The sequence below is a fragment of the Crotalus tigris genome, unplaced genomic scaffold (assembly GCF_016545835.1).
Source record: "Crotalus tigris isolate CLP2741 ecotype Arizona unplaced genomic scaffold, ASM1654583v1 scf7180000019478.12717781048:2074007, whole genome shotgun sequence".
NCBI classification, from domain to species: Eukaryota; Metazoa; Chordata; class Lepidosauria; order Squamata; family Viperidae; genus Crotalus; species Crotalus tigris.
This window is the reverse complement of record NW_024097560.1, coordinates 764,173-778,429: the sequence shown is the minus strand read 5'-3', so window position 1 is coordinate 778,429 and position 14,257 is coordinate 764,173. Positions and strand designations below refer to the sequence as shown.

General features: G+C 44.1%; 1 protein-coding gene across 22 annotated transcripts in view; it reads left to right on the top strand.

Annotated features, from left to right (window-relative positions):
• CLIP1 (CAP-Gly domain containing linker protein 1) overlaps positions 1 to 14,257 on the top strand; it is a 42,048-nt gene that overhangs the window by 8,621 nt on the left and 19,170 nt on the right. For 7 of the 22 annotated variants that reach the window (XM_039362533.1, XM_039362535.1, XM_039362530.1 and 4 more), the window contains 10 exons: positions 35 to 552; positions 2,447 to 2,571; positions 3,375 to 3,591; positions 4,839 to 4,853; positions 5,659 to 5,856; positions 6,529 to 6,632; positions 7,085 to 7,145; positions 8,801 to 8,833; positions 11,340 to 11,444; positions 12,498 to 13,442. In XM_039362533.1, the coding sequence (XP_039218467.1) occupies positions 35 to 552; positions 2,447 to 2,571; positions 3,375 to 3,591; positions 4,839 to 4,853; positions 5,659 to 5,856; positions 6,529 to 6,632; positions 7,085 to 7,145; positions 8,801 to 8,833; positions 11,340 to 11,444; positions 12,498 to 13,442 (2,321 nt within the window). The remainder of the gene's footprint in view (positions 1 to 34; positions 553 to 2,446; positions 2,572 to 3,374; positions 3,592 to 4,838; positions 4,854 to 5,658; positions 5,857 to 6,528; positions 6,633 to 7,084; positions 7,146 to 8,800; positions 8,834 to 11,339; positions 11,445 to 12,497; positions 13,443 to 14,257) is intronic. The other 15 variants (XM_039362536.1, XM_039362540.1, XM_039362550.1 and 12 more) reach the window with 9 other exon arrangements.

Below are 14,257 nucleotides of genomic sequence, written 5' to 3'. Positions count from 1 at the left end.
TATCCGTGACGCTCTCCCCCTCTTTCCGTTTCAGCCTCTCCAGAAAAGACCCCGGCCGCTGAGAAGCCCCCCGCCACTGAAGGTCCGGATGAGTTTGTGGACGACTTCCGCATCGGGGAGCGTATTTGGGTCAATGGGAATAAACCCGGCTTCATCCAGTTCTTGGGAGAGACCCAGTTCGCTCCGGGTCAGTGGGCAGGAATCGTGCTGGACGAAGCCATTGGGAAGAACGACGGCTCCGTGGCCGGGGTGCGGTACTTTCAGTGTGAGCCCTTGCGTGGCATCTTCACGAGGCCTTCCAAGCTCGCGCGGAAGGCCATGCCTGAGGATGAAGCCAACGGGACCCAGGCCTCTCGGGCCACCTCGCCCACCAGCCTGGTGTCTTCTCCTTCGGCGGCAGCCCACCTGCCTCCCACCGGCATCCCTCAGAAGACCCCCGTGTCTCAAGCGAGCAACCTCTCCAAGACCCCCAGCGAGTCCATTTCGAACCTGTCTGAAGCCGGGTCCTTGAAGAAGGGCGAAAGGGAACTCAAAATGGGAGACCGAGTGCTGGTAAGGAGAGACGCTGAGTTGCCCTCTCAGCTGAGTGAAGGGGAGAGGGCTGAAAATGTCCTGGATTTTGTGTATTTAAAGTATTTGTGTGTTTATAGAGAAGGAAGGCTGAAATGTCTTACATGTAGAACAGGATTCCTCAACCTTAACATCTCTTAAGACTTGTGGACTTCCAGAACTCCCCATCTTAAAGCTGCTAAGTTGGAGAATGCCGTTCTAGATGCCTTTAAACTGTCTAATCTGATCAGGAAGGGTTTTTGTTTTTTTTTAAGTATAATGTCAACAAAAAAGGGAAAAAAATCTATTTCTCTTCTGTTTTTATTTTAATTTACCAGTGGACTTTGATTCATCCTTTTAGCCATAATCATGATGTAAACCTTTTTTTTTTTCCCCTTCTACTCACATCCTATTCGAGGTCTGGGGAAAAAATATATATATATGTAAACGTCTGGTGATCTCAATCAGCTGCTTTGGCTCGTTACGGCTTTGCATCCTCCCTTCTGAGTTACTCGGTGTCGTCATGCTTTACTAAAAAAAGATTTTGCAAAAGCTCTCACTGCTCTTTCATTTTTTTAACACTTTTCCCGGATGTGAGCGAAAGTCACCAGGATAGCAATTTTCTACATGGGCTCAGGATGCCCTCATCTGGGGGGTAAATTTACTAAGCTGGGTTTTTTTTCCCCCCAGAAAAGAGAGGAAACCACCCCTTCCATCTGTGCGTTTAACCTGGCGATGGAAGGAAATGTGAATTTAACTTGGCAGGGTTTATTATTTTGGAATATAATTATTTTGGGGTGGAGTGTGACTCCTTCACCTCCATTTGCCCTGTTTCTGCAGTCAGTGAAAAGAGCATTTTTAATCCATCCATTCAGATATATTTTTTTTTTGTAAAAAAAACCAAAACAAAACAGATTAAGTTTCTCTAAAGACACCCAGCTTGAGGAATGACTTCATTTGTTGGACGGGCTTTGCTTGTCTCCAGGTAGGATAAAAACTGCTGTGTCTGCAAATCTCATGTGCCAACACGTTGCTGCCTTTTGGGCACGGTAGGTAAAAAAGGACAGTCAAGGTGAGATCATTCTTTTGGCAAGGTTAGTGAAGATAAAATCGTCCTGCACCACGAGATATTATCAAAACATGAAAGGATTTGTTTTCTCTTTGCTGAACCAGGACAAATGATTTTGAAGTTAACTGCATAGAGCGGTGTTTCTCCAGCTTGGCGCCTTCAAGATGGGTGAACTTCAACTCCCAGAATTCCCAGCCAGTTTACCCATTTTTCAAGTTGCCAAGCTGGAGAAACAGAGATAAGGGTTATGGGAATCCAGCTGTGCTTGTGACTATATGCTGGAGGCAAAGAAAGATCCAAACTACAACATAAAATATAATAAAATCAAATAAAAATAATAAAAGCTTCATACTTCGGGTTAATGTCATTGTGTCCTCATTTGCTCTCCTAGCAAGGTGAAACTGTCTGAACCGTTCTTGGCAAACGTAGCCGGTTATTTCACTGGCTTCAAATCAAATACAGTTTCAAAATAACCCCATTTGTGCGGAAGAGGAAATCCTGAAGAACTAGCTATTATTTTACGTTTGGTCTTTATTAGAGTTGGCTAAAGTTTGCAGTCTTTATTTTTCTCAAGGTTTTGTCCTCAGCAGTGGAAAAGCCTAGAAGTCGGCTGTGTTTCTGATTTAACTGGAGGATTGTTTTGAAAGATGGTGCAAAATTCTTTTCTGCTCTTCCTTTCCCATTTTCTTTCTTACCCACTTTTTACCTTTCTTTTCAACTTTTTTCTTTTTATTCTCTTTCTTTTTAACTTTCTTTTCAACTCACTTCCCCCCCCACACACACACACACTTTTTGATCAACTGTTTTTCTTTTCAACTTTCTTTCCAGGTGGGGGGAACGAAAGCTGGCGTGGTGCGTTTTTTGGGAGAGACGGATTTCGCCAAGGGGGAGTGGTGCGGCGTTGAATTGGACGAACCCCTGGGCAAGAACGATGGGGCCGTGGCAGGGACAAGGTGAGATCCTGTCCAGTTGAGAATCGGGGTACCCCGCTTTCAGATCAACTCTGGCTGTGTTTTCATTTGAGTTTCATTGAACGTCCTGTGGGGGAGGGAGCTCTCTCTGGGTTCTCCTTTGGGCGTTTCTCTCTCCTGTTTTCCAAACCAGGGGGATCTTTAAAAATGGCAACTGTGAGAAAATTCCTCCGGTGCTTTGGTTAAAGCACAAGGAAAGGGAACCCATAAGCTTCAGCAAACTTTTTACACTCCTGCTGCAAAAACAGGCCTAACTGTGAATGCACGCCTGCATTCTTTGTCTCTAGTAGAGGAAAGTTTTCTTTTAAAAAATATTTATCTCATAAGACACAAGAAATCCCTGGAAAAGAAGGCACCGTGCTGGTTTTCTGGATTGTCTGACTTGCATAGACATCCTGAAACCTCTGTTTCCGTACATTTGACCCGCTGAAGATACGTGGACTTCAGCTCCCAGAATTCCCCAGTGTTCCTTAAGCGTGGCAACTTGAAGATGTGTGGACTTCGGGGAATTGAAGTCCCCCTGTTTTCCAAGTTGCCAAAGTTGAGAAACACTAGTATAAAGTCTCTCTACTAAATCTTCCGCAAACAGATAAAGATCAAACGTGGTGGGCAACAATCCCTAGATAACACTACCGTTTCTTCAGAGAGACTTATAATTCGCCAAGACAGCTCTCCTTCCGACGCAGAGCATCAATGCCTTGATCTAAAGTCAGGTGTGTCTACGCAAGATTTTTCTCTGCAGTCTGTTTTCATGGCTGGGTCTCCCCTTCTTCTCTCCGTCTCAGGTATTTCCAGTGCCAGTCCAAATACGGCCTCTTTGCTCCAGTGCACAAAGTGACCAAGATCGGCTTCCCCTCCACCACCCCGGCCAAAGCCAAGCCCGCCGTCCGGAAAGTCCTCCCCACACCCACCAGTCTGAAGCGCAGCCCCAGCGCCTCATCCCTCAGTTCTCTCAGCTCGGTGGCCTCTTCTGTAAGCAGCAAGCCGAGTCGCGCAGGACTAGTAAGTTTCTTTTCGTATTGCGTGCTTGACGATCCTAGAGCAGAAATGGGCACTTTTGTGGGTCATATACACACCTCCACACGCGCACACCCTGGCCGTTTTGCACTGCTCATTGGCCTCGTAGTGGTGCCGATCTCTGCAAGCATGCATGAAAAAAAACTTGGCTAGCCCTGACAAATAGAAGCGTTCGTGTTTAAGATGTGATCCTAACCTTTAATTCAAACTAACCACGGTTTCTTAAAACAAGAAAGAGGTTATGTTTTGGATTGTTAAGGGAAGGGGGTCGGGCTTATTCTCTGCAACACACACATGCAGAGTAATATTTCTGCAAGAAATGCATGCAAACACACACAGGCATACATATACCTGCAGTAACGCATCTGTAATAAATACGTGTATACAGATGTGCACTCACTTGCAAAGGTATTCTCAGAGTATCATATGTTAGAAAGTGGAAAATCCAAAAGCGCTGAATTGAAAAACCACTGGGTTTTTTAAATATATATATAGGGAGATTGAATGATGGTACACGGGGTTGCATTTTTCAAACTGTACTATGGGTTTACGTTTCCCTTTTGATTGAAGACAAAAATGCAAACATATGGATGCTCAAATACACCAATATGAGTGAGAGAGGGAAGGGATGGCAGTAGGTGGTTTTAATTAATTTATTTATTTTTGCCCACATGTTGATTTTGAGCATTGTGGTTTTGCTCCAGAATCATGGCTAAATTTAGTTGAGGACGACCTTTATTGTCTAAATAGAAGCAATGCCTTACACCCAAAAAAAGCCTCTTTCTTTACTCTTCAGGTGTGAACCATAAACATACCTGGTTACCTTGCAAATTGTATATTTTACTAACTTCATCACTCACTGTATATTAACGCTTAGCCTTAACTTAAATGGCTTAATCTTAAGTCACCTGCAGGAAATCTCAGTTTGCAAGTCTTCCCCACTGAGAGATGGCTTAAAATTGGGAATTAGCAAAGTTCTTTTCTCCCCGATAGTTTTTTTCCGCCAAATTTGGCAAGCCCCTTTGTTTTTGCTGCATGTGATGCCAGGTTTGTGCCTTGGATAAGGGAGCGAATTCTGGGGTTAAACTGAAGGATGGGCGCCCTTGTTGGAGAATGCTTAGCGGCTTAACCAGCTAATCTGCTCTAGGCTCCCTCTGCTTAGGTTGAGGCCATCAGCCCTTTGTTTCTCTTTGAACTCTTCTGTTTCCTATTCTCCCGAATGCTGCATTAAGAGTCTTGCTATGCAGGTACGTTCACTTCCTTTCTTGTTTACTAGGCGGGTGGAAGTGCAGAATACGAAAGCAAAATTTGTCTTTTTCATTTGTTTCCTCCCCCTCACGGAGGTCTTGGCCTCACCCTATTTTTTTGCCCTGAGTTTTGCTCTCGTCAGATCAGAACTGAATTCTGAGAGAAAGCATCCTGCAGAAATATGCCCTTAACCCTCTTCCAACAGAAGAGAATCGCCTCTGTTCCAGGAAGCTAAAATCAGTCTCTTTGCATTATTGTATATCCACCTATTGAGATCCTCCTGTTTCAGAGCCTGCTGGCTCTTCCTTTCCCCTTATTTGAGGGGTCCTGGGTGTTCTCTGAGCTGGGTTGTTTCCTTGAAGACGTTTCATGACCCAACCAGGTAACGTCATCAGTGCTAGGACTGTACCACTGAGGATGTGACCTAGTTAGGTAATGAAACGTCTGCCAGAGAACAACCAAGCTCAGAGAGCCCCAGTCCTCCTCCTCCTCTTCCTCTTCACAAACCCCACTCCCTTGTAGCACTGATGATATTACCTAGTTAGGTAATGAAACGTCTACAAGAAAACCACCAGGCTTAGGGAGCACCCAAGACCCTTCATTTAAACCCTGAGCTACAAATATACTTTATTTCCACTGCTGAATATCTCGTCCTATCTGGGCAGATCTGCTGGCCAACAACTGTAAAGCTGCTCTGGTCCAATCCAAATTCAAGACGCCGGTGGTGTTTGCAACACCAGTGTGTGGTTTTGGACCTTTCCAGCACTGGCTGGTCTGCTCAAAACCCCTCTCTCATTTCTGTAGTTGACAGAGACGTCCTCTCGGTACGCACGGAAAATCTCAGGCACCACCGCCCTGCAAGAGGCACTGAAGGAGAAGCAGCAGCACATTGAACAGCTCCTGACTGAGCGGGATTTGGAGAGGGCGGAGTTGGCCAAGGCCACCAGCCACGTTGGGGAGATAGAGCAGCAGCTTGCCTTGGCACGGGATGGACACGATCAGGTGAGCTGAGGGGTTTAGCCTTTGAAAGTCACTCTGGTAAGTCCAAATCTGCAACTTTATTGCCTTCTGCTCACACTACAAGAACTGCTTGTCTTCCCCTGGGAACGACCAGATAAACTAGAGTGGAACTTAAAGAGGGTCAGGCTGATGCCCCTTGCAGCTGCGTAAGAACTCAAGACTAGTTCCCTGCTTGACCCCTCCTTCCTGCCTAGCTGAGAATTTCCCGACATCAGGCAGCAGTTGGGGAAGATCAAATCTCTCTTCTGTACAAAAGATTCTTCCGTTTTTATGACCCTTAATTTGGGGTAGAGTCAGGGTTACTGGATGTTGTTCCTGACACCACTTTTCTGTACAAAAGATTAAGGAAGGAAAAAGATTCCATGTTACCAAGACCATTTTACTCATCATTTTTTGGGAGTCCATTTGCTAAATTCATTGCTCGTCCTTTCCACTCCATAAGCTCTTAAAAAGTTGCCAGATAAAACATGGCATTAGCTAAATTTCTGATGAAAAGCGACCTAATATTTGGGGGACGAAGTTGAGACCTTGGGAGAAGCGAATAGCTTGGGTTGGATTGAGGATCAGTATATATCTGATATACTGTAGCTGTTTCACCGGAGCCTCATTTAAATCAAAGAGACATTTTTCTCACCTACATCTCTGTTAACCCAGCGAATACTGGAAACGGAAGCCAAGATGGACCAGCTGCGAGCCTTGGTGGAAGCTGCTGATAGAGAAAAAGTGGAATTGCTGAACCAGTTGGAGGAGGAGAAGAGGTAAAAACAAAGATGCAAACAAGCCAAAAAAAAAATAAATTGAAAAAATTATGTACAGGTAGCTCTGCAGCCAACGTGCTCTTCTTCACTGGAATTGTAATCCAGGAATGGCTGGAGAATTCTGAGAAAAATTAGCAGTGAACTGTGCTCCATGCATTCCATCCTCTGCCTATAAGAGGTTACTCCAGACCGTGGTGGATCAAAAGGGATCATGCAGCTGTTTTTTTAATCTTCTGCATGGATCTTTTAATAACAATCCAGACAGAATTAACAACCGTTTTCCTCAACGGGGGCAGGGAAACGGTGTCTTATCCATAGGCGGCTGGTTTGAATCTTACGAGATTTCAAATCTTTGTTAAAAAAATCAGAACTATTGCGCTAGGATGCTTATGGGAGGTGAGCTGGACCGCTTGTCTCATCTTCCTTGTCTTGCTTTTCAAAATTGTTCACAGGAAGGTTGAGGATCTGCAGTTCCGCGTAGAGGAAGAATCTATTACCAAGGGCGACTTAGAGGTAAAAATGTCTCCGATTCTGTTAAACCGGCTACACGAAAAAGAAAGCGCTTATACCCTAGCAGAGTCCCAAGCGAATAAAGAAAAGTGGTGGCAACTTACCACGTCTGAAAGGATCCGTGATGTGACTTAAACCTTGCTAGCTGAGCGTTCTCACATTTGACCAGATTTTCTTTCTAATTCTTTGTCTCCGCTGTGAGTAAGTAACCTTTTCAATTCTTGTATTTGACTTCTGTGTTGCTCCATAACCTTTCTGGATGCTTCCCAAATCCCTAATTAAAACTGTTCGTTAAAAACCACCCACTGGAAATTAGCGCCAAAGCTTTAAAACTCACAGCGGGTGACTTCTTCTTTACCGAAGGCCTGAAGGTCAATAAAATTAAGGCTGAGAACCCCAGCACGATTGAGATTGATGCTAAATATCATCTTGTACTTCTTTGGTGAGACTTTCAAAGAATGCAAGGCTTCAGCAGTCAGATGGCTACCCGAACGTCTGAACTGCGTTCCCAGCCGACTTCAACAAAATTGCAGGCCTACGCAACACTTGGCAAGTTGGGCTTCAGCAATGAAACCCACAGAGGTTGCTGGTTTTGCACGCTAAATTCACACGGCCGGGTGCTAAATTCACATCCTCTTTAGCATGCTTGATTTCAGAAATGAAACCTCTTGGGATGTTCAATAAATGCTTTTTCCTAATCTCATGTACGATGCAAAATTGGAAACTGACATGTTGAGCTGCAGATAATCCAGACTGAAAGCAGGAGCCTTGAACTTAATATTTCATATTAATATCATCTTTAGTTCAACTTTTTTTGTTCCCCGCCCATCCATTTTATCTGGACTTTTGAAGGAATGCTCATTTTCAGTCTGTGGTTCTTTGTTTGTGTTTATGTGTGCGTGTTTGTGTGTGTATGCCTGTGATCAATAAACAGAAAAACTGTATATTATTATTAGTTTGAGAGTGTCTTTCTGCACCAGTACATACAATTCTTCTTTAGCGACTGTTTGCAGTTAGGACAGTGATGAAAAAGCCACTTTGTGACCAAACCACCAGGTCGGTGAAGCAAAGGAATGCTGAAGTCAGATCATAAGCATAATCATGGTTTCATTTAGCAACTGTTTTGCTTAACAACCAAGTTCCCAGTTGCTGAAGAAGGACACCTGTAGCCAGGTCTTCTTTATTCCTAAGACTGCTGGCTCATGAACATCAGGATTGCTAAATCTTTCCCCTTAACCACAAAGAACTCACCATGTTATCCTTGTGGAACATGCGTCCATTAGACCGTTGAGTGGTTTCAAAAATTAGGTCCATGAGAAGATCCGAGGGCTATATAACTAGTCCCAAACTTGCATATTCTGGTCATTTCACACAGTGGCTTGACTAGAGATCACCTGCTAGCCCAGCCCGTCACACTCACTTATGTGCACGCAGGCACTCTGCAGCCACAAGGACACAAGAGAGATGGTAGGCGCTGTATCCCGGTCCTGCAGCCTACCAAGCAGGACCAATAATTTATGTTTGATTGAGAGCAGCCACTGGTGTACATTTCCTTAGCCACAACTCGCGGTGTGGTTTGCTTCTTTTTTTAACTTGTATTTTGAACTCTCACGTTGAATGTTCTGGTGAACTCATTTTGTCTTAATTTTTGCTGATAGCCAAAGAGAAAAATATCTGAAGACCCTGAAAATGTAAGAGGACCTCTGAATGTGTGGAGACACCCCTTCCTTCTCCCGGTCTTAACACCCGATACTTTCCCAATAAAGCGTTTGTCGCTGGTGCTCTTTAACCACTAACACCACAGTTCGTTCTCGGGACATGCTCCCAGCTGTGTCTGCATGGAACTGAAGAACCTTTGTAGGTTTTAAAAATGTAGGACCTTGATCAGAAGCAGAGAATGAGGAGGGAAGCAGGATTCATAAAAGTTGTGCTTTCATACAAACCTTCAAACTTAGCACCGTGTCCTTAATGCTTAAACCTTGCAAGTTCTTGTGGGAGATTTGCTTCAAAACTTTGAATCGGTTCACTTAAGATCCAGGCCAAGTTGAGTAATTTCCTAGAGTGGGTTTTATTCCATAATTTAATAAGAGAAAGTGAAAAATCAGAATGGAGAAACCATTATTTTTCTTCATTTCCCCCCCCCCCCAGCTTTATTCTCTAGTGAAAGATCTTCCCTTTTACAGAATGTTTAATAGTCCATTCCCTGTATTGTGCATTGCACGTGTGTAGTGTGACTCCTAGGAAGAACTGAAGACTCCCTTTAGACCCTTTTCCTACACACACAAAAATCAGCGTCGTTTCCCAGAAGGTCTCTGAAGGGTCCTGTCTGCTTTTTTTCCCCCTGTGCAAAATCGAATCCTACCTTGTGCATTCTGATTGCACAGCGAAGTATTGTGATTTTTGTTTTGCTCTTCTTAAATCAAGCTAGTGGCGTAGCTGAATGAAATTTGCATGTGACGTATTCTTTTTTTTTTTTTCCCTTTTTGTGAATGCTTTCTTTCTGCACCCAAATCTTTTCTAAGCAGGGTACGGACGCTGTCTTTTTTCTATTCCCCCCCCAACTGAAATCCTTTGCTTTTGAATATTGATTTAATTGAGCGTTTGCAAAAAGGTTACAATCCCCTTCTCTGAGCCCCCTCCCATTTTAACCCAGTTGCCAACTCTTGGAAGAAACAAGGACCTTGTGACATCTAAGACCCCTGCTAGATCTGAAGAAGATTCAAGCCCATGTACAACAGTAGAGTTCTCCATTAATTGGAGCAAGGTCTGGTCGAGTAATATCTTCAGTTCTCCTGGATTACAAGGTCTGTAATTCCTAAAGCACAGGCCATGCTGGTTGGAGGCCACCTAATTGCCTCTCTTCACCTTCAGGGTTTGTTAGCAAAAATGGGACATTGACCATTTTATAGGTTAGTTCCCCCTTACTGAATCCATCTAGTGTGTTTCTGGAGCAGGAGGATGAAAGGCCAATTAAATTTGAGATGCCGCTAAGGTTGCTCCCATCTTCTTCACAGCCTGTTCGACAACAACCAGATGTTCTAGTGAAAAACACCATGCTTAACGGTAGACCTGATTGGAGAATGATATATTTTAAGGATCATCATAATGACCGGTAGTATAGAGGAGGGGGAAGCCTCTCTGCCAGTTGATCTTGAGGACCGTTAGCAGTTTGGACTTGTAACCTAAAGGATGCCCTTGACTGACGTGATGAACTCAGTGGAGGAGTCTTGCACCGCTTTTGAAGTCCTTGATGGACCCAGGAGGGTCTCTGCTTCATACGCCTCCATGATATTTGTGTGCAGACCTCTCAGACCTGACGTCCTTTTGCAAATCTGGACCAAGTTTAAGCTGTTGACGTTGAGGAAGTTTTGCCCCAATGATCCTTTCGATCATCCCTTTTGTGAAATCTTAACGCGTAAAATATGGCTAAGAAACTTCTAGTAAAACCTTTGAGGGGAATCTGTTCAGTTTAGTTGAGCTCTTTTCATCCAAGGAGGTGTGTGAAGGAGGCTGGGCTGAGGGAACTTGCTCCAGAGTCATCTGGCTCATGTTGGGGTCATCTAATCTAACGCCCGGTTCAACACTCAAGAGGCATGTCACCCCCAACATCTGGCTTGCCAGCTTCTCCTTGAAGACCTGAGAGAGGGATTGATCACCCTCTTCACGATGAGCTCCGATCCTGGCAGAGTCTTCTCCAAATGCTCCCCTTACCCAGAAGCTTCTCCTTCTCCTCAAAGTTCTTCTCCTCCTCCAACGTAAGCGAATCACCTTCCTGCCCCCAGGGAAACGAGTCCTCTTCTAGTGAAGGCCCACCAGGAGCAAAAATCGTGACTGACACAGCATTAACTTCTCCTAATTTGTGTTGATAAGCGTCACATTGATCAGTAACTTTGGCTGCATGGTTTTGTCGCTTTTTGTCTGTGTGTTGTGCTCCTTCATACATCCAACCCTTGACGCTCGGCGTGCCAGCCCTGAGTTGCACCTTCCGAGTCCGTCTTTTACCTGATTCATTTTTATTTTTTCATTTTTGTCACCCTCTCCCTCCTCCTCCTCCTTCTTCCACCCTCCCATCTTCTGCTGCTCACCACTGGTAGAAGACAGCTGGTGGCACCTCCTGCATGTCGCTTCTCTTTCTTCTCATGCTGGCATGTGATGGTGGCACTGTTGTGTTCTCTTCCTTTCCCTTTTTACTAACAGACGCAGACCAAACTGGAACATGCCCGCCTTAAGGAGCTTGAGCAGAGTCTTCTCTTTGAAAAGACCAAAGCTGACAAACTCCAGAGGGAGTTAGAAGACACTAGGGTAATGGACGTCGCTATGTTTCAATCTAGGTGGCCGTGGGGTGTGCATGTCTGCATGGAAGCGATTGAGAGTTTTCAGTGGGGAAGGTTTATGGTGTTGGAGCTAGGTGGCTGGTTGTATTTTGGAAAACTTGAGCGGTCTACCAGAGGCCACAAATGTTCTCTTCTATTGCTACCACTTGATTTTGTCTTCCCGTGTCTCTAAAACATTCAGTCTTGCTAAACTTAAAATCCCTTTTTCTGGACTAGCTTTCAGGCTGCTGTGAAGTCCCGGTAAGATAATTTCATAGAAGGGAATAAGAAATAATACATATAAAACAAGTCTAAGAGATGCTAGAACCTCAAGAGTAAGGTAACCAGGCTTGAGGAGCTGATGAACGTTCAGCTGTCCTTCATCTACACAGTGAGGACCATCTTAGCTTCCTGGTTAAGCTTGAAGGTCTAGAGCTCTTCAAAAAGAGTTGTCTGACATGATACAGGTTCTCCAGCTCAAGCAGGGGGTTGGACCAGAAGACCCCCAAGGTCCCTTCCAACTATATTATCCAATCTTCTAAAAGTCACGTGAAGAAAGCCTTGGTGGTTAATTGTTCACAGAACTGGTTTGGAGATGGGCTGAAATGTCGTGGCTCTCAATTTTCTGCAGTCGTGGAATTAACATTTCCTTAGAGTTTTACTTTTTAAGGAACCCTTCAAGGTGTTCTGCAAACTTCTGATAATGTGCAAGCTGCAGCTGTAAGCTTTTGATCTTAACAGCCTACATATCACTAATTTCTAATGGTTGGGATCGAGATTTACTTCTAACGCACAAAACAAAAAAGCACACAAATACATTTTGTGTGAGTTGAAAGTTCCTATTTTATAATAGTACGTGGGATTTCACTAACAGCGTCCCTTAGAGAAAATAGAGAAACGTAGATTATCAGTATGTTCTACTGGTCTCTTTTGAAGCACTGAAGATGCCATGTTAGTGCTCTGAAGTATTTAGAATATCTCAGTGCCCCCTTTAATATGTTCTTTTATAATATTCTCCTTTTTAATGCTGCTTTTTCCGCAGGTCGCCACTGTGTCTGAAAAGTCTCGTATCATGGAACTGGAACGAGATCTCGTATTGCGGGAGAAGGAAGTCGCTGACCTTCGGTCAAGATTGGAGTCTAGTAAAGTGACCAGCAATGTGGACACGTCTCTCTCACTGCTCCAGGAAATCAGCGCTCTGCAGGAGAAGATGGCATCGACGAACAAGGAACATCAGGAGGAGATGAAGTCAGTGCGGGAAAAACTTGGGGTCAGTGAAGAATCCTACCAGAAGGAAATCAAGGCCTTGTTGTCCTCTAATGAAAAGATGGCGAAAGAAAACAACTCCTTGAAAGGCAAGCTGGACACGGCCCACAAAGAGAATTTAGAGGTGATCGAATCGTGGAAATCGAAGCTGGAAGCTGTGATGGCTTCTCATCAGCAAGCCATGGAAGAGCTGAAGACCTCTTTCAGCAAAGGAGCTGGGATCCAGGCAGCGGAGTTTGCAGAGCTCAAGGTGGAGATTGAGAAGATGAAAGAGCAACATCAGAACGAAGCATCTAACTTGAAGCTGAAGCAAGAAGGTGAGAGGTTGTGTCTCACGAAGGAGATCGAAGCCCTGAAGACCAAGCTGCTGGAGGTCACGGAGGAGAAGGAGAGAAGTTTAGAAGTGCTGAAAACCCAACTGGAAAGCGCAGAAGATCAGCACCTGGTGGAAATGGAGGACACGCTTAACAAGTTGCACGAATCCGAAATAAAGGTAAAGGAGTTAGAAGGAATACAGGAGAAGTATGTGGAGCAAACCAAGGCCATTGATACCTTTAAGACAAAGATCAAAGCTGCTGAAGCAAAGCTCATGAAACTTGATGGCCTTCAGAGGGCCCTTTCTGAAGGTAAACTGGAGTTGGAAAAACTCAGTGAGGAACACGAAGCCGCCCAAAAAAAGATACAGAGTTTAGAGAATGACAGAAATAATGAAAGTAGCCAGGTTTGTACCAACATCCATTTTGTGCTATTTTGCTTTAATGTTTGTCATTTTTTTCTTCTTCATTCCATTGATTTCATTTTGTGTTGGCTTGAGGGAGTCTGTTGTTCACACATTTGAAAACTTACATCAAGCTTTCTGAACGAATTAATAGATCCCAAATTCTGAACAAATTAATGGACTTCCTGTGATAGTTACAGGATGACAAAAGGAACTATTTAAAGCAGCATAATCAAATCCTTGATGGAATTGGCAACAAGCTGCAGAGAGGTCCGTCAAGTTGGAAGGGTTTTAACTGGAATTTAGACCAATTTGTGGAATATAAAATAAGCTTCCAAATGGCCATTAATTATCCATGGAGAGAGAGAAGATCTTGGTTGAAAGAGGTCTTCAATTTTAACTTCTGTAGAAGACTGTTCAGGATGACACCTTGATTGTGGAATAATATTGAACAGGGGTCTCCACCCTTGGCAACTTTTAAGACTTGTGGACTTCAACTCCCAGACTTCCCCAGCCAGCTATGAATTCTGGGAGTCGAAGTCCGCAAGTCTTAAAGTTGCCAAGTTCCTGATACTGAGCATAGTTCCGGACTAGGAATTCCAACTAGAAAGGTGGTTTGGATTTCCTCTGTGATACCGAAGGCCTTAAGGCAGAGTAAGCTTCAACCTTTCTTTGAGGAGAAGACAATCAGTGTCTCTCTTTCAACTCAAGAAGCCTAGTCCTTCTTTCAAAAGCAAGTTAGGGGTTTCAGAACTTAGAAATGGAGCTTAGAATGAAAAACAAAATTGTTTAAGAGTTGCTATCTTCCTAAAGTTCTC